We start from the raw sequence: 25,256 nt of genomic DNA on the forward strand, positions 1-25,256 counted from the left end.
GGAAAGCAAGAAGTACCAAATTTATTTATTTCTTTTTATCTATTGCATATAGGGTTTAACTTGGTTTGATATCAGTTAACAACCATTCTGGAATGGGTCTGGGTTGGACTCCTCACTGTCTGGAGCAGGCTGGTATGAAAAGGGGGGGATTACACTAGAATGTATTGTCTCGAAGAGGCTGGTGGCACTCTTGAGAATACTGAGCAATATTTTGGGGCTAATGCCTGAGCTCCAGATGGCCCAGTGATAAAGAATCATCTGCCGATGCAGGAGACGCAAGATATACAGATTCAATCCCTGGGTTGGGGAGATGCCCTGGGGTGGAAATGGCAACCCACTCCAGTATTCTTGCTTGGAAAATCCCATGGACATAGGAGCCTGGGTGGCTACATCCATGGCATTGCAAAGAGTCGAACATGGCTAAGGGACTAAGCATGCGCACGAACACACACACACACACACACACACACACACTCACTCACTTATTCACCAAAATGTCTCTCAGAACTGAATGAGGTCAAAACTGATTGATTCTAACCTAAATCCAGGTTAATCATTCAGAGGAGTGGACTAGCCACTGAAACTTAGGGCAGAGTCGTGAGGAATTCTATTAATAACAGGTAGCCTCGTACTTTTAAAATGAGGACTGCTGTTTTAAACGACATTGTGGGCTAGAGTTGTCTCGAAGGATATTTATAGGAGAAAAAAACGGACCTTGATTAATTGGTGAGATTAAATAGGTGGCTCCAAATAGGAAAAGGAGTACGTCAAGGCTGTATATTGTCACCCTGCTTATTTAACTTATATGCAGAGTACATCATGAGAAACACTGGGCTGGAAGAAACACAAGCTGGAATCAAGATTGCCGGGAGAAATATCAATTAACCTCAGATATACGGATGACACCACCCTTATGGCAGAAAGGGAAGAAGAACTAAAGAGCCTCTTGATGAAAGTGAAAGAGGAGAGTGAAAAAGTTGGCTTAAAGCTCAACGTTCAGAAAACTAAGATCATGGCATCTGGTCCCATCACTTCATGGGAAATAGATGGGGAAACAGTGGAAACAGTGGCAGACTTTTTTGGGGGGGCTCCAAAATCACTGCTGATGGTGATTGCAGCCATGAAATTAAAAGACGCTTACTCCTTGGAAGGAAGGTTATGGCCAACCTTGATAGCATATTTAAAAGCAGAGACATTACTTTGCCAACAAAAGTCTGTCTAGTCAAGGCTACGGTTTTTCCAGTGGTCATGTATGGATGTGAGAGTTGGACGGTGAAGAAAGCTGAGCACCGCAGAATTGATGCTTTTGAACTGTGGTGTTAGAGAAGACTCTTGAGAGTCCCTTGGACTGCAAGGAGATCCAATCAATCCATCCTAAAGGAGATCAGTCCTGGGTGTTCATTGGAAGGACTGATGTTGAAGCTGAAACTCCAATACTTTGGCCACCTCATGCGAAGAGTTGACTCATTGGAAAAGACCCTAATGCTGGGTAGGATTGGGGGCAGGAGGAGAAGGGGACGACAGAGGATGAGATGGTTGGATGGCATCACCGACTCGATGGACATAGGTTTGGGTAGACTCTGGGAGTTGGTGATGGACAGAGAGGCCTGGTGTGCTGCACTTCATGGGGTCGCAAAGAGTCAGACACGACTGAGCGACTGAACTGAACTGAACTGAAGTAGATGGAGAAGAGGATGAAGACAGTCATTGATTCATTCACTTATTTCTTCAAGAAATTATTCATGAAGCCTCTATGGGAACTGTGCTACACACCAGGGATTTTGTGGAGAGCAGAAGTGACAGGTTCCTGCCCTAATGGCGCTTACCTTCCTGAGTGTGGAGTCAGACAACAAACACAGTTAAAGACAAAGATCACTTCAGACAGCAGTAGGTGCTGTGAAGGAAGGAGAACAGTTCAATGGGATGGCGAGTGACCTGGGGGAAGGGTGATGATGAGTTTTTAGCTAGAGGGTGCAGATTTGGAGACTACCTGGAAAGGTGGTATCTGATTGAGACCCAAGAGTTGAAGTGTGGCTCTGTGAAGACCCAGAGAAGGGCATTCTTTGAAGAGGGAGTAGCAAGTATGAGAGGCCTGAAATATCAGTGAACTTGATACAGTGGGGGAAGAAATCAGCAACAACAAAAGCAATGAAAAGGAATGTGGCCAAAGAAAGTAAACAAAGGACAAAAAGTCCAAGACAAAGTTCGCAGGCTAGGCCACATGGAGTTTCTTTAACTGTAAAGAGAATTTAAAGGGAAGATTAAAGTAGAAGCTAATTCTGATCCAGAGAAGATTCAGGAAGATCAGACAGAATCCATTAAAACAGCATTTTTGAGGATGTAGAGAAAAGAGGGCAACCCTGGGTGTAGCGCCCCTATAATAGTGAAGACAAGAGCTAAAACCTGGGTGATACTCAATGTCAGCAAGCTTTGGTTTACAAACATGTGCTCCAGAAAGAAAGGTAAAAAAAAACCCTTGCTGTGGCTACAGCAGTAGGTAAGGAACCCCAGGGATCAACCCAGACTACAGTGTTACAGTCACCACAGCTGGTATTCTAATTCAAGAGGAAGAGGGAAATGACTACCACTGATACCTTCATTAAACAAGAACAACAAACTTACATAGATAAAATTTAATGGCCTAAATATCTTAGATTTTTAATAAAGTAAAAAAAGTTAAAATTCCTGTGTGAGAACCCAAAAGAGTATCAGTGCATAATTTAGTCCTTAGAGGTAATATCTTACTTGTTTTATGTTTCAAAGGCTTACCAACACTTTAATTTGGTCTGAACTCCTTTGTCTACCAATTTAAAAGGCAAAGGAAGTTCAGTTCTTTCCCAAAGAAGCTGAGGTTTTAATTAACGACACATTATTTACCAGATTTCAGAGCCACAAATGCACACTGGGTAAGGGTTTTGGTTTTTTTTTGAAAGGTTAGCATGTTCTCAAGGATGTGTAGCAGCCTTCCCTGACTGTTCTGTTTTAGTCTGGATTGTAAAACTGCATCTTGACTCAACATGCTTTGGTAGGAAAAAACGGTTAGTTCTTCAATAATATTGAACAAAGGATGAGGTTAGAAAAAGGGGGAAAAAACAAAACAGAAAACGTACCATCTGTTCAGTGGTCATGAAGTAGCCAGCACAGCATTTTTCTTATTCCTGCACAACATCACTCTGAGGTGGTGCTGACACCTCCAGATGCAACTCGAAGAGAAACTAGCAAAGATCTGAGTTGTTAAACGGCTGGGGAGAATTTGATATAACGCCCTATGGTTGACAGTCTGTGTGCTATCCACCAGGCTACACAGCATCCCCTTATTTAGAGATTTGTAACAGAGATGATAAAAATTTGTTTACTGACATTAAGAAAAATTAATAAATGCAACTGAATGATCACGTTAATTGTAATACCACCCTTTTCTGATGGAAAAGTCACCTATTAAAAATTGGCTAAGGATACAGGTACCTTGGCAAAAGGAAAACAGGGCAGCAGAGCATGAGATGGTTAGATAGCATCACTGACTCAATGAACATGAACTTGAACAAATGCTGGGGGACAGTGGAGGACAGGGGAGCCTGGTATGCTGCAGTCCATGGGGGTCAAAAAGTCAGACACAACTTAGCAACTGAACAACAACACAGGTACCTTTGGGCTTCCCTGATGGCTAAGTGGAAAAGAATCTGCTTGCCAGTGCAGGAGATGGAGGTTTGATCCCTTGGTAGGAAAGACCCGGAAAGGAGAAAATGGCAACCCACTCCAGTATTCTTGCCTAGACAAGCCCATGACGGAGGAGTCCATGGGGCTCACAAAAGAGTCAGGCACAACTTAGCGACTAAATAACAACAACAGATACCTCTCATGGAGTCGCTATGATGCAGAAGGCCTGGAGAAAGGAGGGAGAAGGTAAGAACAGCCTGCATGGGAGCCTAGGAAGATTATCCACCAGAGTTTGAGGAAAGGGAATTCTTTCAATTTCTTTCAGTCAGTTAGTTCAGTCACTCAGCTGTGTCTGACTCTTTGCCACCCCATGGACGCACCCCATGGACACCACGGCATGCAACATGCCAGGCCTCTCTGTCCATCACCAACACCTGGAGCTTGCTCAAACTTATGTCCACTGAGTCAGTGATCCCATCCAACCATCTCATCCTCTGTCGTCCCTGTCTCCTCCTGCCTTCAATCTTTCCCAGCAACAGAGTCTTTTCAAATGAGTCCGTTCTTCACATCAGGTGACCAAAATATTGGAGTTTCAGCTTCAGCATCAGTCCTTCCAATGAATACTAAGGACTGATTTCCTTTAGGATGGACTGGTTGGATCTCCTTACAGTCCAGGGGACTCTCAAGAGTCTTCTCCAACACCATAGTTCAAAGGCATCAATTCTTTGGTGCTCAGCTTTCTTTAGAGTCCAACTCTCACATCCATACATGACTACTGGAAAAACCATAGCTTTGATGAGAAGGACATTTGTTGGTAAAGTAATGTCTCTGCTTTTTAATACGCTCTCTAGGTTGGACAAAGCTTTTCTTCCAAGAAGAAAGCGTCTTTTTATTTCATGGCTGCAGTCACCATCTGCAGTGATTTTGGAGCCCCCCAAAATAAAATCTCTCACTGTTTCCATTGTTTCCCCATCTATGTGCCATGAAGTGATGGGCCTGGATGCCATGAACTTAGTTTTCTGAATGTTGAGTTTTAAGCCAAAGTTTTCACTCTCCTTTTCACTTTCATCAAGAGGTTCTTTAGTTCTTCACTTTCTGCCACAAGGGTGGTATCGTCTGTGTATCTGAGGTTGTTGATACTTATCCTGGCAATCTTGATTCCAGCTTGTGCTTCATCCAGCCCAGCATTTCTCATGATGTACTCTGCATATAAGTTAAATAAGCAGGGTGACGAAATACAGCCTTGACATACTCCTTTCCCAATTTGGAACCAGTCTGTTGTCCCACGTCAATTCTAACTGTTGCTTCCTGACCTGCATACAGATTTCTCAGGAGGCAGGTAAGATGTTCTGGTATTCCCATCTCTTGTAGAATTTTCCACAGTTTGCTGTGTTCCACACAACCAAAGGCTTTGATGTAGTCAATAAAGCAGAAGTAGATGTTTTTCTGGAACTCTCTTGCTTTTTCCGTATCCAGTGGATGTTGGCAATTTGATCTCTGGTTCCTCTGCCTTTTCTAAATCCAGTTTGAACATCTGGAAGTTCATGGTTCGTGTACTGTTGAAGCCTGGCTTGGAGAATTTTGAGCATTACTTTGCTAGCATGTGAGATGAGTGCAATTATGTGGTAGTTTGAACATTCTTTGGCATTGCCTTTCTTTGGGATTGGAAAAAAAACTGACATTTTCCAGTCCTGTGGCCACTGCTGAGTTTTCCAAGTTTGTTGGCATATTGAGTGCAGCACTTTCACAGCATCATCTTTTAGGATTTGAAATAGCTCAACTGGAATTCTATCACCTCCACCAGCTTTGTTCGTAGTGATGCTTCCTAAGGCCCACTTGACTTCGCATTCCAGGATGTCTGGCTCTAGGTGAGTGATCACACCATAGTGGTTATCTGGGTCATGTGTATAATTTTATGTGTAATTCTTCTGTGTATTGTTGCCACCTCTTCTTAATATTTTCTGCTTCTGTTAGGTCCATACCATTTCTGTCCTTTATTGTGCCCATCTTTGCATGAAATTTTCCCTTGGTATCCCTAATTTTCTTGAAGAGATCTCTAGTCTTTCCCATCTATTGTTTTCCTCTATTTCTTTGCCTTGATCACTGAGGAAGGCTTTCTTATCTCTTCTTACTACTCTTTGGAACTCTGCATTCAAATGAGTATATATTTCCCTTTTCTCCTTTGCCTTTAGCTTCTCTTCTCTTCACAGCTATTTGTAAGGCCTCCTCAGACAACCATTTTGCCTTTTTGCATTTCTTTTCCTTGGGGATGGTCTTGATCCCTGCCTCCTGTACAATGTTATGAACCTCTGTCCATAGTTCTTTAGGCACTCGACCAGATCTAATCTCTTGAATCTGTTTCTCACTTCCACTGTATAATCATAAGGCATTTGATTTAGGTCATACCTGAATGGCCCAGTGGTTTTCCCTACTTTCTTCATTTTACGTCTGAATTTTGCAATAAGGGGTTCATGATCTGAGCCACAGTCAGCTTCCAGTCTTGTTTTTGCTGACTGTATAGAGCTTCTCCTTCTTTGGCTGCAAAGAATATAATCCATCTGATTTCGGTCTTGACCATGTGGTGATGTCCACGTGTAGAGTCTTCTCTTGTGTTGTTGGAAGAGGGTGCTTGCTGTGACCAGTGCATTCTCTTGGCAAAAGTCTATTAGCCTTTGCCCTTCTTCAATTTGTACTCCAAGGCCAAATTTGCCTGTTACTCCAGGTATCTCTTGACTTCCTACTTTTGTATTCCAGTCCCCTATAATGATAAGGACATCTCTTTTGGGTGTTAGCTCTAGAAGGTCTTGTAAGTCTTCATAGAACCGTTCAACTTCAGCTTCTTCAGCGTTACTGGTCGGGGCATAGACTTAGATTACTGTGATATTGAATGGTTTGCCTTGGAAACGAACAGAAATCATTCTGTCATTTTTGAGATTGCATCCAAGTACTGCATTTCGGACTCTTTTGTTGACTATGAGGGCTACTCCATTTCTTCTAAGGGATTCTTGTCCACAGTAGTAGATATAACGGTTATCTGAGTTAAATTCACCCATTCCAGTCCATTTTAGTTTGCTGATTCCTAAAATGCTGATGTTCACTCTTGCCATCTCCTGTTTGACCACCTCCAATTTACCTTGATTCATGAACCTAACATTCCAGGTTCTTACGCAATATTGTTCTTTACAGCATCGGACCTTGCTTCCATCACCAGTCACATCCACAACTGGGTGGTGGTGTTGTTTTGGCTCCATCTCTTCATTCTTTCTGGAGTTATTTCTCCACTGATCTCCAGTAGCATATTGGGCACCTACCAACCTGGGGAGTTCATCTTTCAGTGTCCTATCTTTTTGCCTTTTCATACTGTTCATGGGGTTCCCAAGGCAAGAATACTGAAGTGGTTTGCCATTCCCTTCTCCAAAGGACCAGATTTTGTCAGAACTCTCCACCATGACCCATCCATCTTGAATGGCCCTACCCGGCAAGGCTCATAGTTTCATTGAATTAGACAAGGCTGTGGTCCGTGAGATCAGATTGGTTAGTTTTCTTTGATTGTGGTTTTCATTCTGTCTGCCCTCTGATGGTTAAGGATAAGAGGCTTATAGAAGCTTCCTGATGGGAGAGACTGACTGAGGCAGAAACTGGGTCTTGTTTTGATGGGCGGGACCATGTTCAGTAAATCTTTAATCCAATATTCTGTTGATGGGTGGGGCTGTGTTCCCTCCCTCTTGTTTGACTTGAGGCCAAACTATGGTGGAGGTAATGAAGATATTGGTGACCTCCTGCAAAAAGTCCCCTGCAAGCACTGCTTCAGTCAGTGCCCCTGACCCTGCAGCAGGCCACTGCTGACCCATATCTCTGCCAGAGACTCCTGGACACTCACAGGCAAGTCTGGGTCAGTCTCCTGTGGGGTCACTGCTCCTTTCTTCTGGGTCTTGGTGCATACAAGTTTCTGTTTGTGCCCTCCAAGAGCCTGTGTCCCCAGTCCTGTGTAAGTTCTAGTAGTTCTATGGTGGGATTAATGGTGACCTCCTTCATGAGGGCTTATGCCATACCCAGGTCTGCTGCATCCAGAGCCCCTGCCCCTGCGGCAGGCCACTGCTGACCTGTACCTTTGCAGGAGACACTCAAACACTCATAGGCAGGTCTGACTCAGTCTCTGTGGGGTCTCCTGGTGCACACAAGGTTTTGTTTGAGCCCTCCGGGCGTCTCTGGTAGGTATGGCATTTGATTCTAAATGCAATTTCGCCTTTCCTATTGTCTTGTTGGTGCTTCTCCTTTGCCCTTGGATGTGGGGTATCTTTTTTTGGCGGGATCCAACATTCTCCTGTCGACAGTTGTTCAGCAGCGAGGTGTAAGTTTGGAGTTCTCACAGGAGAAGATGAGCGCACGTTCTTCTACTCCGCCACCTTTCAGAAACCAATTCCTTTGGCCTGTTATTATACTAGTCAAGAAATCACGCAGAAGCCTAGGGTGAGCTCCTTAAAATTTCCAGAAACCAGCAATCTGTTTTGTCTTTCTTTACAGCAAAATAAATAGAGAAGTGTAGGAGTTCTTTCAGGTAACATTTAGGTTTATGGATCAGTATTTTTGCTTGGAAGAAGACTACTGTGCTTGCTCTTAAGCATTGACCACTTGAAACCAGAGTGCCTAATGTTAACCTGGCTCCTGGGCAGGCTGAGTCTAACTGTTAGTGAACCCGTGACTTCTGTAAACCACGTCCAAACTTCCTTCTTACCTCGATCTCAGAAGACAGTCTGATGGCCTGATCTGGGGCCAAAGTCAACAAAGTAGTACAGAAAAGCCCTGTTCTTTTTCATTGCACCTCCCCTGATCCTAAGATGTCCTATTCTGTACTTATTTTTTAATACCAATAATTTTGGCAATAATATTAATAGCCATCATTTATCCAGAACCTACTGTATGCCAGGTATTATGTTGTTATTGCATTAATTTAATCATCACCAAGGAGTGTCCTTGAAGTAAGTATTAGTGTTGTCAGTCACTCAGTCATGTCCAACTCTTTGTGACCCCATGGACCATAACCCACCAGGCTCCTCCGTCCATGGAATTTTCCAGGCAAGAATACTGGAGTGCGTTGCCATTTTCTTCTCCAGGGGATCTTCCCAACCCAGTGATCGAACCTGAGTCTCCTGCATAGGTAGGCGGATTCTTTACCACTGAGCCACCAGGGAAGCCCTGTTTTTAAAGTAAGCAACCATAAAAATTCTCAACTCCTACGGAATCACTTAGATTTAGGAATAGTCAAGTTTATAGAATAAGAGTTTATCTTTGAAATACAGATATTCCTCGACTGCCAACAGAGATTCCTCGACTTACCATGGGGTTATATCCCGATAAATGTAAGTTGAATATATTGTGTGTTGAAAATGCATTGAATACACCTAACCTACTGAACATCAGAGCTTCGCCTCATTCACCTTAAACATGGTCAGAACAGTTACATTAGCCCACAGTTGGGCAAAACCATCTACACAAAGTTTAATTTATAATAAAGTGTTGACTAGCTCATGTATATGAATATTGTACTGAAAGTCAAAAACAGAATGGCTATGTGGAGACAGAATGGTTATTAACGTATGTTGGTTGTTTACTGTCGTGATCGTGAAGGCAGCTGCTCCTACTAAGTATCATGAGATTATACCATGTAACGCTAGCCTGAAAAAAAGATCAAGCTTCAAAATCTGAAGTATGATTTCTACTGAATGCATATCGCACTACCATTAAGTTAAAAAATCATTAAGTTGAATCACTATAAGTCAGGGACCATCTACAGCAGCATCGTTAATACCATATCTTTCTTCTTTAAATACAGCAATGTTATTAATAACATTTCTTTTTTAACTTTATAACTTCCTGAAATATTGGATCCATTTACTTGTTTTTCCTGAACATTGTATATGTTCATTTTTGCTGATTTATATAGAACAACTTCTTTTTCATTCAGTATCATTCTTAAGATTGTTTAATATCCTGCAACTTCATGAGACCTGTGGACTAGAGTGAAGTTTATAAAAACTGAAATCGCAGCATTCTCCAGTATTTGCAAAATAGGAGGAGGGATACAGTGTGGTTGTGTGAGTTCCATGATTGATTTTGCACTTGTATGATGGGCTTCCCTGGTGGCTCAGATGGTAAAGAATCTGCCTACAATGTGGGAGACCTAGGTTCGATCCCTGGGTTGGAAAGATCCCCTGGAGGAGGGCATGGCAACTGACTCCAGTATTCTTCCTGGAGAATCCCCATGGACAGAGGAGCCTGGCGGGCTACAGTCCATGGAGTTGCAAAGAGTCGGACACAACTGAGCAACAAAGCATATGATTTACTCTGATCACCAAAAACATTTAAAAAAATTGTCATTGCTTCAAATTCATCTCCAGATGCTTAAAAATTATTTGGTCACAGTCCCTCTAGAATTGCTAATCCAATCTATCATCTAAGGGCATGAAAAAGAAAATATAATGGGAAGATACATATTTGTAGCAAAATAAAATGTTCTAAATAAAGTCAGTTTCTTTGTTTTTATTAACATTTTCCATAAAAACTCTTTTAACTTGCAGGGAAAAAACTCTGCATTTCACTGCCTTCTGTGCATTTAACTCTAGGCAACCATCTCACAAAGGTAAACAACTAACCATCAAGAGAACTAGATAAGAGACTAGGGTCAGTGAAAATATTTATTGAGAAGCTTATACTAAGTAACGAGGATCCAGAAATGAATAAGATCCAGTACCTCACTCAATAGCTTATATAAGCCCAGCACAAATCCATCCAACAACTTGAGAAAAATTCATTATGAAAAATAATGTATTTTTAAGTGCTCACTTGGATTCCACTAAATGTGCCCTCTGTGCTTTCTTTGTAAATCTTTATCAAAAATATTTTGAAAATAAAAGAATATAGAAAATTATGAAGTATAAAATCAGAACTTTCAAACACTATTATGTATCACAATCAAGAACCAAAATTATGTCATTATTTATATTCTTAAAACTAATGCTATTGCTCAGATTTTTGTGTTGATTTCCAGCGTTGGAGCATTTTAAAACTCTTCAAGAGATTGATTTCTTAACAGATTTCTTCTTTCTGCCTTCATTATTTTATGCCCTGTTGAGCTAGTTAAGTTCCAAAGGTTAATATTATTCAAAGTTATTGTTGAGTCTCTGAAATAATTTACCTAAAACATTTCTGAAGACAAACAGTCCACAAGACATAAGCATTACATTAATAGCTGTTCTTTTACAGAACAAAACCTTGTTAGTTAACATTTCTTATTTCAGGTTCCTAGATGGAACCCAGAAACATCCATGAAGTTGCCTTTGCTCGGGCCCAGGAGTCAGCTCCAACACAACTGATACTGTGTGCCTAGTATTGTTTTTCTTGTTGACTGACTGACTGTATTTCATTTTCCTAATGACCATGGGATAGCAAAGAACATTTCGTCATATGTAGAGACTTTTAACACTGGATAGAGGTTTTCTAAGCCTTCTAAAAATAAAGACTAGTCTAGAGTAGCGTCATATTTTTAATGCCCCGAGTTTATTACACAACTCAGTTATAAATACTGCCAATGAATCTCTGTTTCAAAACTGTTATCTTTCAGTCTCCAAATGAGGGCAAACTGTACTTCACAATGTAACTGTTTTATGGAAGGGGGAGAAAAGAAATTCTTTCTGATTTCAGCTCCACGAGCATATTTTGTCTCTAGTTCTTATAGCAGTGTTATGCAAGAGTGTGAGCCTTTTTAATGCTTTGGGGTTTTTGGTTTGAGGGTGTGTAGGAAGGCAACAGCAATGTGTGAAGCTTAAATTTCTTGGACAAGAAACTTCACTGTATTACAAAATTCTGGGAGTTGTGGCGAATACAATTTAACTGAGAAGTTTTGTGATCTCCTCATCAAATTGTTATTGCTGTTGTTGATCAGTCACTAAGTTGTGTTTGCCTCTTTGCAACTCCATGGACTGTAGCCCACCAGGCCCCTCTGTCCATGGATTTCCCAGGCAAGAATACTGGAGTGGATTGTTATTTTCTTCTCCAGGGGAGCTTGCCAACCCAGGGATCAAATCTGTTGTGGTCTCCTGCTTGGCAGGCATAGTCTTCACCACTGAGGCAACTGAGAAGTGCTCTCATCAAATTAAACCAGGGTTATTTTCGTTTCATGTTTCTTTTTCTTTATCAGTATCTTAGGGACAGCCTTACATGTGGTACAATTGCAGGAGGCTTCCTCCTTATCCAAATTCCTGCTCTCCTGGGACTCAGTTCAGGGGATGCCTGAAAGCCCATAATCCTTTGTCCATTCCATGCATTCTTTTGTCCCTGTTACAATGTTAATATCTCCACACTGGTTGATACATTAAGTCTTATCAGGCAGCTGGTACACTTTGGGAGTCTTTTACTAGGAGTTTGGAGCCCTGAATTCATTGATAAAATCTTTTGGTTTTTTTCCCCTTGCAGACAGATAAAAAACAAGACTGAGTTAGCTTATAATGTAGAGTGGAAGATGTAATTCTAGGGATATTAAGACACCTTTGCTTACAGCTGACCCTATGTTTCACTGAAGTGATTGTTTAATTGACAATGCACTTCCAAGATATTTAGCATTGGGAAAATTCATGTAGTCACACAGCAAGTAAGTATCTGTCTAAATTCCCTGTCTGGGACTTCTCTGGTGGTCCAGTGGTTAGGAATCTGCCTTGCAATGCAGGGTACACGGGTTCGAACCCTGGTTGGGTAATGAAGATCTTACATGCTGCAGGACAACCCGGCCTGTGGGCACAACTAGACAGTCCAGGCTCTGCAACAATCTGGCACAATGTAACAAAGATCCCGTCCGTGTGCCGCACCTAGGATGTGATGCAGCCAAATAAATAAGTACTTTATAAATTCCAAAATATATATATAAATTTCCTGCATAGAACAGTTTTGCAGAATGCAACTATAGTAGCCAGTCTCAAAGAGTGCCCCCCTGAAGTCCCCACCCCCTGGAACTCACACCCCTCCTGCACCGTAGCACAGTTAGTTTACTCTGTGAGCAATAGGATATGGCAGAATTGACAGTGTATCAGTTGTAAGATTAGGTCATAAGAATCTTCGTGATTTCTGTCTTGGTCACGCTCTTGCTCTTTTGGATCACTGGCCCCGGTGGAAGCCAATGCCTTATTGTGAATGGCCTGATGAGAATTCCATGTGCTGAGGAACTAAGCCCTTCAGCCAACAGCCTGTGAGTGATCTGGGAAGCAATTTCTCTAGTGCAGCCAGGCCTTCAGATAACTGCAGTCCCATCACCAACTGGACTGCAGCTTCGTAAGACGTCTTAAGCCGGAAACACCCAGTTCGGCCACTCGCAAGTTCGTGACTCCCAGAAACTCTGTGAGATAATAAATGCTTATTGTTTTAAACCACTAAATTGTGGGACAAAACACTATCATGTCACTGTAGACATTTATCATGTGTCTCCAGAATCCATAGGCTAAAATATCTGTGAAATATCATAATTTAGCATGAAGCTGCTGCCAGATAAAAAAGTATAAACCAGGTATAGTAAACTCAAATGCTTACAAAGTCCAGGCAGGTAGGACCCATGGTGAATTGAGGACCGTTCCCTAAGTCTAAGGATGGAAATAGCCATAGACATTTGTCACTGTGTGGGAACTAGGGTTGTGATAGTGCCAGAGCTCTTGATTTTTTCAACTTGTAGTATACATTAGCTGATCTCTTCCCAAGTTCCCACATAATTAGTCCAAGCTAATCACAGCTCAGTCTATCCTTTCAGTCAATGATTGTTGCAGCAACAGGTGTGCATGCATGCTCAGTTGTGTCTGACTCTATGTGACCACATGGACTGCAGCCTTCCTGCCACCTCTGTCCATGGGATTCTCCAGGCAAGAATACTGGAGTGGGTTGCCATTTCCTTCTCCAGGGGATCTTCCTGACCCAGGGATCAAACTCGTGCCTCCTGCATCTCTTGCACTGGCAGGTGGATTCTTTACCACTGAGCCACCAGGGAAGCCACAGGTGCAGGCATGTGGCCCAGGAATGGCCTACAAAGTGTCAGGGGAAATCCTTGGAAGCCTCTGGGGAAAGATTATTTTGCTCCTGAAAAGGGGCACAGAAAGAACAAATCTCTTTTCTTCTTCTGGACATGACCTCTATCTAGATGTAATGTTTTGTTCCTTGTTGGCAGTCTGAAGATGAAGCCAACACTCAGATAGCCAAACAGAGAGATAAAGAGCCTGCCACCTCAAAGGTGTGGTTAGGCACCGAAACAATCAACCTGGATTGCTTGGTACTTCCTACTGAATGGGATCATATAATCCTTGAAAATACCTGACTTTAAGCCAATTTGAGTTGAAGTGTCTTTTACTTGCAGTCAAAAGCTTTCTAACATGCACACATACAAGGCTGGTAATCCATAATTTCATGGATGAGCTACTGATTTTAAATAATACATAAAGTTCAATTATTAAAATAACATTTCACTAAACAAAATATATCTAGATGGCATGTCCATTTTGGTGGTGGCTAGTTTGTGGTCTCTGTTGTAGACACTACACTATCATATTATAAAAAAGCATTAAAAGCTCATTTGCATTTTATTTGAGGATCTCATTTGCTCACTGTTCATTGGGTGACATTTTTAAAAACTTGACTTAAAATTTTTAGAGCAGTTTTAGGTTTACAGCAAAACTGAGGGGGAAGGTACACAGATTTTCATATATCCTCTTCATCACTCATGCATAGCTTCCTCCATTATCAACATCCCCCACCAGAGTGACATATTTGCTACAACTGATGAACCTACACTGATACATGATAATCGTCCGAAGTCCATGGTTTATATTACAGTTTACTCTTGGTGGTATACATTCCATGTGTTTGGACAAATGTATAATGACGTGGATGCATTATTATAGTACCGTATGAAGTATTTTTGCTGCTCTAAAAATTCTCCATGCTCTGCCTGTTCATTGCTGCCCCAACACCTCAACCACTAGCAGCCACTAATCTTTTTACTGTCTCAACAGTTTTGTCTTTTCCAGAATGTCAAATAGTTGAACTCGTATAGTATATAGTCTTTTCAGATTGGCTTCTTTCACTTAGTAATATGCTTTTAAGATCCTTCCACATCTTTCATGCTGAGTAATTCTTTTCAGTGCCGAATAATACTCCATCGCCTATTGGCTTCATGTAAGGACCAATCACTATAGAATGCATAATTCTTTGCATTGGGGATTTTACAATGAAAACAAGTCTGGAACAATGTGATTGTGACTGTAGAAATTCTGTGTGTACGGCATGCCAGGCTAACCCATATTTCAACAGCAGAATTTGATTAGGGAAGATTTCATAGTTTGAACAGGGTTTTAATGGCTATGGGGAATTCTGTCAGACAGACAAAAGTTTAAGAGTAAACTCAAAACAAACAAACAAACAAACAAAAAAGAGTAAACTCAAATACAAGAGTGACTGTGTTTATTGTGTAACAACCACATATTATGCAGCTATGGAAAAGTTAATGTAATCATAGTGTGGTATGTGGAATAAGAGTGACTTTTTTCCATTGAAATCTGCAATGGGTAAATAATATCTGAGGTATTGTTTTTAATTCTATGAGTTGCCATTTACTGCCATATTTGTCCTGATAATTGTCTTTACATACTTAAATGATAGTCATGTGCTCACTGTCCAGACCTTAATATACTGTTTCTAATTCTTGCAGCTTCGTAAAATAGAGTTATCTCCATATTACAAACAGGGAAACTCTATTTTCGAAGAGGTTAGCAGTGATTGATGGATGAGTGGGGAGCCAGGACCCTTAAATCCTATCTCCACTCCCACCCTCTCCCATCCTCAGGCAATGAGTTCCCCGGAGGACGTTGATGCATAGGATACAAGCCGGGCAAATGCAGACTTTTACAATTAGCTGAGGCTTTGATCCCAAACCCCAAAGTAGTTTCCTAGTAGTAGTGGAAGTGTTGGTCACTTAGTCGTATCCAACTCTTCATGACTTCAACTCTTTGTGGCTCCTCTGTCCATGGAATTATCCAGGCAGGAATACTGGAGTGGGTTGCCATTCTCTTCTCCAGGAGATCTTCCTGACCCAGAGATAGAACCCAGGTACCCTGCATTGCAGGCAGATTGTTTACCATCTGAGCCACCAGGTAGGCAAACAACTAAACAGCTAAACTGCTTCTCTCCCTCTCTTTCAACCTCAACCCAGGTCCAAATCTCAACTTTATGGTCCCTAAGATTCCAGTGATGAAGTAGGGAAAACAGTAAGCAAAAGGAGGGAAAATAGGACATTGAACATTTATTCTTATACAGACTCATACCTCCCACAATAATACTATTAAGGGAGTCCAGTAATGCGAATCAATTGCCGTTCTTGGATCTGCACACTCCAAATGGGGAGATCTCTTTCTTGAACGTGAAAGAAGTTGGGGAGAAAAGATTCTTTAATACCACTGCCCCCCCCGGAGGCCAGGAAACTAATAAATTTAATAGGGATTTGAACCCAGGTCTGCTGGACTCTAAATCAGTAGGAGTATAACCAGCATCATAGCTGGATAAAGTAGGTTTCCACCTGGAGGCAACTTGTGGCTTAGTAGATGGGAAGATTTTCCTAACAATTTGGATTTTCTAGAGACAGAGTGAGCTAGCTTCCAAGTAGAAATTTCCCCCACCCATAGTTTTTAAAAAATACCTGGAAGTCTACTTGTTAGGAAATTCTAGAAAGGTTTCCTGCATTTGACAGAGTTGGGGCTCTAAGTCCTTTTCAACACGGAGATTCTGTGCTTCCCAGATCACCGGCAAACAGTTCTAGCCAGGTTTTTCTTTCTATCTGTTTACTCCTTTTACAAGTGACCACAGCTCACTTGCAACTGAGAGATTTGAAAACTACTCATTATCCTCAGGCAGACGGCTCAGGAAAAGAGTTTTAACTCAAAATATCTAGTGATGGGTTGACCAGAAAGTTCATTCGGGTTTGTCCGTAGTGCCTTGGCTTTCAGGGACCAAACCTGTGGGGATGAGGAGAGAGAAAACCCATCAGACAGGACTAGTGTTCAGGGGAGTGAAGCTAGGGTGGCTGCATATTTGTCTTCCATCTTAGAGGGGAGATGCTGGGGGGCAGCAAGGGACAGGGGCGTGGTAGGGAGGGGATTTTCTGCTTTGTGGAGGCAGGTTTTCACAGAGTGACTTACTCTGAGGAGTTAAAACTCAAAGGCAGTTACTGAGGCTAATCTACCGCATTATAGTTGGCACTTTCTGAGTGCTCTGCTCATCAGTTTATAGGCATTATCTCAGTTACCTCCCCCCATCAGATCTATCTTGGAAACATGATTACTATCCCTTTTTTGAAGATGCTGAGCCTTTGACTTAGGAAACTAAGGGAACTTGCTTAAGATATTTCAAGGCCAAAATAACATTTTTTCTTTTGGGGGGGCGCAGGGGTAAAGAAACCTCCTGCCAATGTAGGAGATGCTGGTTTGACCCCTGGTTCGGGAAGATCTCCTGGAGAGAGAAATGGCAACCCACTCCAGTATTCTTGCCTGGGAAATCCTATGGACAGAGGAGCCTGGCAGGCTACAGTCCATAGGGTCACAAAAGAGTCAGACATGACTTAGCAACAAAACAACAATGAAAATCTATATATTTACATCTATATTCTTCATATACCCTATGTATAATTTGAGTAAGCCTGAAAATGAACCTACAGAATTAATTTCCAGGTAGGGATTACACCAAGGTTAGATGAACTTTCTAAAATAAATGGAAACAAAAAAGTATTCTGTTTTATAAAATTCTATTTAAAACAATAAGGAAAATAGAGATCAAATGCCTCTTAAAAGCATTATGAATACAATGAGTCAAGCAGAGCCCCTTTGGCCAAACCACTGTGCCATTCATTTAGCAATTCATTACTTGTTTTCTGGACCTTTCTTTTATTTTCCAGAACTTTTAACTAAATACTATATGTTCTTTTGTTGTATCCACCCCCCCTTGACCAAAGGCCTGATAATGTCTTATAATTTTAAATCTTCCACAGTCCCTAGACATGGACTTATGTTATTGATATTATTTAATATATTTTTGCTTTTATGTGAAAGAACAATGCCCAGTGTTTCTTTTTTAACAATATTTTTGCACTTGGAATTGTTCAAGTAAATACTGCATTTTGCTTTTCCAAATACAGGCAGTACCCAAACTGTACATGGAACTTATCCAAGTTATTTGGTGTATTGGTTTTAGAACTCTGTATATTCAGTCCATTATGTAGGTAAAGCATAATGATCCCCTAAACGACCATAAAACCAAATGTCCCTATATAACACAGTTGCCACAGTAAAGTGCAGGTATGCACATGTATTCAATACTCGCGCCCGGCTCCACCCCCAAGGCTGCACCTCCTCCCTGCTGTGAGGTGGGCAGGGAGACACCCCTCTTCACTTCCCTTTTTAGGTTTTTGGCTGGGAGGCTGGGGATAGTTGAGCTCTTGAGCCTTTGTCACCCAGGTTGCTTGATGGAACTGGAGGTTACAGAGGTGACAAGAGAGACTGGGGGACCTCATGGGGCTTTTGAAGGGTTGTGCTGGGAAATGCCTGCCAAGTGTCATCTGTTTCATTCTGTTCCTTCTCCTGGCTCCTTTAGCGCTGCTGAAGGGATTGGAAAGCAGAGAAAGCATCCACAGTGGGCTTCTTGCAGCTGTAACACGATGGAGCTGCCGCCCCCTTTCCTTTGGCTTTGCTGTGTGTGACAGGGTGAGGAGCGGCTGAGGAGCGGTGGCTAGGTGGTGGTTCTCCGGGGTGGAGGGAGGCTTCTCCCCCAGCCCCCAACACAGGCAGTGTAATGTGACAGAGGCAGGAGGGAGAAACGCAAATCAGGGAAGGGGAATCCATTCCATCGGATGGGGAATTGGAAATCCTAAACATCTGCATGTTGGTAGCAGCCAGGAGGAATGAAGGAAGAGAGGGAAGGAAGAGATTAGCAGGAGGGCGGAGTAATACATAAAGAGCAGGTCTGTTTAAGTCATACTTTCCCTGTAAAATAGAGGACAAAACCCAAATCGAGGCCCTTGACTTCACAGTCCAATTACAGACATGCTGTTTTATCATCTCGGAAAGGGTACGCTTTAAAATGGAGGCGATTACATCCAGATGTGGAATTTTCTGTGGATAACTCCACTTCGTATGAATCAGCTTCATAACTTGTTAACTGTTAAGTAGACCTTGGAAAATTGTCAGTTCCTCTTAGGTGTAAAACGGGCTGGAGAAGAGGCCACACCAGGGTCCCTATTCTTGGGAGCTCAGTTCCAACCATCTTCTCTTCTACTCACTTCTTTCTTGTTATTTTCCTCTCTCCAAGGTGCATAGGTACACTGGGACCAGGTCTGCCTCCAGACTCTCAGCAAGTGTGAAAGCCCTGGGTGTAGGAGCCATGCAGAGAAAGGAGAGAAGCAGGGCTAAGCGGGCCGATCAGAATCCCAGGGCGAGCCTTTCTTGGACCATCATGTGAGTGGCAGAAGGTGGAGACTCAGTTTTGAAGAAAAGGGGTGATTCCTTTTAGAACTGTCACCTATAATAGACAAAGAATCTATGATTTGTCGGAATCTACTTTGGCCACCTCATGCGAAGTGTTGACTCATTGGAAAAGACCCTGATGCTGGGAAGGATTGGGGGCAGGAGGAGAAGGGGACGACAGAGGATGAGATGGCTGGATGGCATCACTGACTCGATGGACATGAGTTTGGGTAAACTCTGGGAGTTGGTGATGGACAGGGAGGCCTGGCGTGCTGCGGTTCATGGGGTTGCAAAGAGTCGGACACGACTGAGCGACTGAACTGACTAAACTGTGATTCTTCCCTGATGGTCCAGTGGCTCAGACTCCGTGCTCCCACTGTAGGGGCCTGGGTTCAATCCCTGGTCAGGGAACTAGAGCCCATGTGCTACAACCAAGACCCAGCACAGACAAATAAATAAAAATAAAGAAGTAATTAAAAAAATAAAGTGTACAAATCAATGGTTAAGTAAAAAAAAAAAAGAAAAAATCTGTGATTGGTGAATTCTGCTGACCTCTACTAAAATAAGTAAATCAACTTCCCCCAAATATGTATTTTAACTTTACTCTTCTTCGCCAAGTACAGTTTTAACTATGCTTTTGGAATCAGAAAAGTGTAAGTTTAAAAAAAATGAAACAGTGGGTAAAAGCATCTGGAGCAAAAACATCTTGAATAAAGATTTAATAAACACATTCCTGGATGCCTAATATTGTTCATTTGTCCACTTCTCTAAGTAAAAATCAGATATTTCATTAACAGGGGTGAAAAATTAAGAAAACAGTAATATGATTCAGAATGGTTAAACTAAGATTATTTGAGTTGGGGGTAGGAAATTAATTCAGTTTCTAACTGAAACTAGGTTTTAACAATAAACATTTAATGTTCAAGTTTTCTTCAGAGGAGTGTACGATGGGATTCCCAGGTGGCTCCGCACTAAAGAATCTGCCTGCGATGCACGAGACTCCGGTTGGATCCCTGGGTCAGGAAGATCCCCTGCAGAAGAAAACGGCAACCCACTCCAGGGTTCTAGCCTGAGAAAACCCATGGGCAGAGGAGCCTGGTGGGCTACAAAAGAGTCATGGGGTCATAAAAGAGTAGCGACTAAACAACAGTATACTGTGGGGCAGCCGGTCTCCCCTACACTTCAACACGATTATGCCAGGATGTAAAACATTACCTTTTTTATTGGCCTTCCTTGTTTCTTGTTTAACTTCCGTGGCATAGTCAGGAACAACTGAAGGGGGAAATCCCTAAAACATCCAGCTTCAGGGATTTTTAAAAAGATTCTAAACCAACTTTTTTTTTTTCTGGCCGGGGAAGTGGGGCAGTGCAAATCGGGGGAGCTGTTGAAAAGGCTTTCCTAAGGTCGAGCCAACAGCTATAGAGTTGCCGGTGGACAGAGTCCACTGTGGAGAGGCAAATGAGTAGGCTTAACTCAAGTCCCATGCTCGGCCAAAACGAGGCAGGTGTTAGAGGGATGGGCTTTTTGGATAGGATGGAGACCCGGACGGATGAAATCTTCTCTGGCTAGAAAGGAAATTTGGTATTAAGAGGGCTTCACTGAATCCCAATAATAACCAAACAACTGGTGTTGTTCAGGGCACCGGGTGGAGAGTGGGTGGCAGGAAGTAGAAAGGCTCGACCTGCTTTCCCTGGGTCGGTTCAGGAATTTAATTTCAGCAAATGTTTATTGGAGCCTAATAAGTGTGGCCCGCGGTTTTAAGTTTTAAGCACTGGGAGATAAAGGAAACGAAATGTGGTCTTGTCCTTGAGGAGCTCACAGCTCAGGAAAATGGCTTCGGCATTCCAAGTGGGCTTTGATAGCTTTTACCCCGGGACTTCAAGGGACTAAACCCATCCACACTTATAAATATTTCAAAACATAGGAAATGAAGCGCGGCAAAGGGGTGGAGGAGAGGTGGGCTGCAGGGGCTGGTGGCAGGTTTGGCAGCCGCCAGACGGAAAGGCTGTGGTGGTGTCGGCTGCTGGCAAAGAGCAGCCAAGACCGTCCCCCGCGTGGGCACCCTCGGACTTGGCTCAGGCACCCCGAGGCCGCCGGGGTGCCAGCGAGCTGGTCTGGCCCGGCCCGGCGCGCTGACAGCGGGAGCCCGGCAAGGACAGGGCGGAGCCCGGCTCCGGGGCGAGACCGCGCGCCTGTGCCCGCCGCCAGAGGGCAGAGTCCCCGGGTCGGCGCCTTCTCTTGGCCGGTCCTCTCTACGAGCCAGGGCTCCGCGGAGCGCACGCCTTCCCCGCCCGGGACCGCTCCCGAGCGCAGCGAGCAGGGGCGCGGCAGCGGGCCCCGCGGCGGGAGGCGGTCCGCGCGCGGGAGGGCGGGAGGGGGCTGGAGCGGGGGTTCCGGGGACGCGCAGCGCCTCCCCCGCCTCCCCTTCAGAAGCGGCGGAGCCGGGGAGCATGGACCAGACGCCGCGGCTCCGGCACCATGAAGCTCCCCCACTTCGCGGTGGCTCTGATTCTCGGGGCGCTCCCCGGCGTGGTCAGCTTTGATTCGGTCCTCGGTTATCCGCTCCACCACCGCTATCACCATGCGCCCTCTCGGGGTCCCCAGGACCCTTATTACCTTGCCACTCAGCGGCGGCCACAGAAGACGCCCCCGCCGCCCCCTCTCCCGCGCGTCCTGCACCCCCCTCCGGCGCTCCGCGCTTCGCGCGCGCACGGCCTCCGCATGACCCGGCCGCCTCCCGGGGACTGCCCCGCCGGGGCGCCCGGGGCCAACGTGACAGACTCCGGCGCTCCTTGTCTGCGCTGGGCAGACGTGCCGCCGTTCCTCGCGCTGTCGCCCCCGGCGGGCTGGGCGCAACTGCGAGGGCAGCGCCACAACTTTTGCCGGAGTCCGGACGGCGCGGGCAGACCCTGGTGCTTCTACGGGGACGCCCGCGGCAAGGTGGACTGGGGCTACTGCGACTGCAGACGGGGTGAGTGGCCGCGGAGCGGCGGCGACCGGGGCCCGGCGGGGAGCCCGCCTGGGTGGGCGAGCGCGTTAGGTGCTCCTGGAGGAGAAAGTGAGAGCGGGTGGGGTTGCGGGTTTGCCTCGCTCTGTGTGAAGGTGGACGGCCACGGACTTACCGTCCAAGTACCTTGGCACCGTGACTGTGAACTAGCGAGGCGCGCTTTGTGTGCGGTTACCTGGGGTGACAGTCTCAATGGAGGGTGGTGCACTCTCGGGCTCCTGGGTGACGGCTTGTCTCCGGGCTGCGGGCTTGTCTCCAGCCACTGTGATGTGTGTGGGGGGAGGGGAAGGAGATGTGTGCGCGCGCGCTTGGCGTGGATGTGTGTTTTCTGCATCAGCTTTGCCTTGAGAATGGTGCCGTATTTACGTAGAAGTGGCAAAGTAAAAGAGAAGATAGTTTCTAATTACCTGTTTTGGAAAGGGAAATATTAAATCTAATATGACAATCAATTACCACACACCCCCGCTCAATTTCTGCCCGCAGTTGACATGTATTTGAAAAGGTTTTTGCAAACTTTCTGGGCCCAAATGTGACTTGTCAAATGATGTTCATGTTCTGGGGCACAGCGTGGTAAATATCAGTGAGTGGAGAAGAAAGGCAAAAGATAGGAACAGTAACTATTCTAGGGAAGAAGCAACTTGATATAGTCAAGTGCTGTTTTCAAGAATGCCAGTATTCAACTGTATATGTTATTTGTGGAAAACCGGAATTAGTTGGTAAAGAGATAAAGTTGGTAAGATGTTTCACATTAATTAATGTGAAAGATCACATTAGTAGATTTAATGTAAGTGAATCATCTGCCTTTGAACAGTGCTTTGTTTTGAGTTGGTGGCGTTTTGTTTACCATTAGGGCTTTTTTTTTTTTCTTTAATAGTTGTGGAAAAAAACCCTAAAGTTCTTCAAAGTTTAGATTTTCCTTAAAAAAAATTTTTGGCAGCTCTCCATCCAAGCTTTGTGGCAGGGGCTTTGTTAATTGTGATTCTGAGATATATTGTACTTTGTACCTTTTGGTGATTTGGAGGTTAAACTTTCACAGGGCCATTCTTTCCCTTCATAAAATTTTATTTATATGTACCTTCAGTTGCATTAGTGCTTTGAGTTAAAGGGAAGTGATAGGAAGGTTAAGATCCATTATCCTTCATCCTAGAGAATGAAGTCATCGCTACACTTGTTACACAGACAGAATGCCAATGTGGCTATAAAAAATTTGAGGTGATATCAGGCAGACAGCCCTAGTGCTGTTTCACTCTTTATTTGTAGTAAAAGCTCATGGTTAGCAAACACTGACACTTTTTTCATTTTTCTATTATTATATTTCATATTTCCTATTGTGTATACATATATATATAAATAAGTGGAATTCAAAGTTAAAACACTGTAGTGATCTATTGTTCTCTGTTTAACACATAATTTTTTAAATTTTACATTCGGAATGAGGAGAATAGCTTGGCGGTTCATTCTCCCCACCCTCTTGTGTTGAAAAGAAAATTAAACCTAACATCAGTACAGACTCTTTGGGATAGATACCTTTATGCTGATAGCTAATTCTCACTAGACAAAACTCTAAGCACTGCATAATAGTGTGTACTTCCTGAAATAAAGTGCCTGACTGAACACAAGAGAAGCAAAAGAAACCCCCCAAGATGGGAGATAAATACACTCCCTCCCCACCCCACCCCCCAAAAAAGAAACAGGAAAACAGTCTGCTGGCTCTGTAATGATTTAATTACTTTCCAGGCTGTCTGTCATTCACTCCTCACTTTCTGACGGGGCATAGTCATGCCTTAAAATGACTGACATGTTCTGAAACTATGGCTGTCCTGGTTCTACATTCGGTTAGGAGTGTAAACAAAGCTATCATGGTGTGGTGAAAAGAATATGGAATTGTGCTCTGGAGAGCACTGGTGTCCACTTTGGCTCAGCCAGTAGCTATACAGTGTTGAGTAGGACTCTTAACCCCCAAGCTTTGATTTCCTTATCTGGAAGAAGGCAGTTTGGGGATAGATGTATTCAAAGGACTTTCCTAGCACTGAGCACGTACCAGAACAGCCCAGCCTGATAGTTAACAGGTAGGATTTATTGAGGATTCATTCTGTGTTGGATGCTGAGCTAAGCATTTTATATATTAGTTTTCTCATTTAATTCTTTTTTTTTTTTTTTTTCTGAAATATCAGTTTTACTGTAACCCAGGAACTGATAAGGATTGTCTTACATGTTCTAGGTGGTCTCCCCATCTGGCACAGTGAGAAAACCCACTTTGTGTCTATACCATGTTTCTTTTCCTCACAGAATATTTAATTTAAAAATGCGAAGTCTTCATGGAATTGATTCTGTTGGTTCCTACCAAGAGGAAGTGTGGTCTTCCTTGAGGCCCTAGGTTTACATTTGACTCTAGAAGTAACCTAGAACTGGAGATATCAATGGGAGATGCTCCCATTTAGTGATTCCATCATCCTCTGCTGCTGCTGCTGCTGCTAAGTCTCTTCAGTCGTGTCCGACTCTGTGCGACCCCATAGACTGCAGCCCACCAGGCTCTGCCGTCCTTGGGATTCTCCAGGCAAGAATACTGGAGTGGGTTGCCATTTCCTTCTCCAGTGTCTCATTTAATTCTTATAGGAACATTATAAGATAGTGCACATTTCACTCCATAGCTCATTTTCCTCTTTAATTATATAAACGTGTAGAAAGTCTGTGTGCTCAATTGCTCAATTGTGTCCAACTCTTTTTGACCTCATGGACTGTAGCCTGCCAGGCTCCTCAGTCAGTGGGATTCTCCAGGCAAGAATACTGACTGGAGGTGGTTGCCATTTCCTCCTCCAGGGGATCTTCCCCACCCAGGGAACGAACTCGAACTCGAATTTCCTGTGTCCCCTGCATTGCTGGTGGATTCTTTACCACTGAGCCACCTGGGAAGCCTGTAGAAAAGCCTAATGATTCTATTTTTGTAGCTTAAAGACTAGTTTAAAAGGAAAGAGAAAGGAAGCTATGTTTGGCCCAATGCATGTGATTTCCAGTCTCTTATGGCTTGAAAATATCCAGGGTTTTCATTCTCTTTC

The 25,256-nt window shown here is 43.6% G+C and overlaps 3 protein-coding genes across 17 annotated transcripts in view; 2 read left to right on the top strand and 1 right to left on the bottom strand.

Annotated features, from left to right (window-relative positions):
• Positions 1-19,923, top strand: part of LOC145505605 (uncharacterized) — a 65,969-nt gene extending 46,046 nt beyond the window's left edge. The window contains exons 4-5 of the mRNA XM_081488111.1: positions 18,325-18,434; positions 19,039-19,923. Coding sequence (XP_081344237.1) covers positions 18,325-18,434; positions 19,039-19,188 — 260 coding nt within the window. The 3' untranslated portion in view covers positions 19,189-19,923. The remainder of the gene's footprint in view (positions 1-18,324; positions 18,435-19,038) is intronic.
• Positions 1-25,256, bottom strand: part of LOC145505369 (uncharacterized) — a 138,375-nt gene that overhangs the window by 20,041 nt on the left and 93,078 nt on the right. Inside the window, exons 2-4 of one of the 15 annotated variants that reach the window (XM_081487357.1) lie at positions 19,010-19,095; positions 18,124-18,329; positions 15,971-16,694 (exon numbers count right to left, since the gene is read on the bottom strand). In XM_081487357.1, the coding sequence (XP_081343483.1) occupies positions 19,078-19,095 (18 nt within the window). In that variant the 3' untranslated portion in view covers positions 15,971-16,694; positions 18,124-18,329; positions 19,010-19,077. Of the gene's footprint in view, positions 1-15,970; positions 16,695-18,024; positions 19,249-21,809; positions 21,881-22,315; positions 22,470-25,256 lie in introns of those variants that run through there. The other 14 variants (XM_081487306.1, XM_081487272.1, XR_014053025.1 and 11 more) reach the window with 14 other exon arrangements.
• The window catches only part of LOC145504779 (neurotrypsin-like), a 74,674-nt gene continuing 71,039 nt past the window's right edge, over positions 21,622-25,256 (top strand). The window contains 1 exon segment of the mRNA XM_081486090.1: positions 21,622-22,164. Coding sequence (XP_081342216.1) covers positions 21,672-22,164 — 493 coding nt within the window. The 5' untranslated portion in view covers positions 21,622-21,671.

Source organism: Giraffa tippelskirchi, chromosome 1 (assembly GCF_054371585.1).
Source record: "Giraffa tippelskirchi isolate mGirTip1 chromosome 1, T2T-mGirTip1v1.2.pri, whole genome shotgun sequence".
Taxonomy (NCBI): Eukaryota; Metazoa; Chordata; class Mammalia; order Artiodactyla; family Giraffidae; genus Giraffa; species Giraffa tippelskirchi.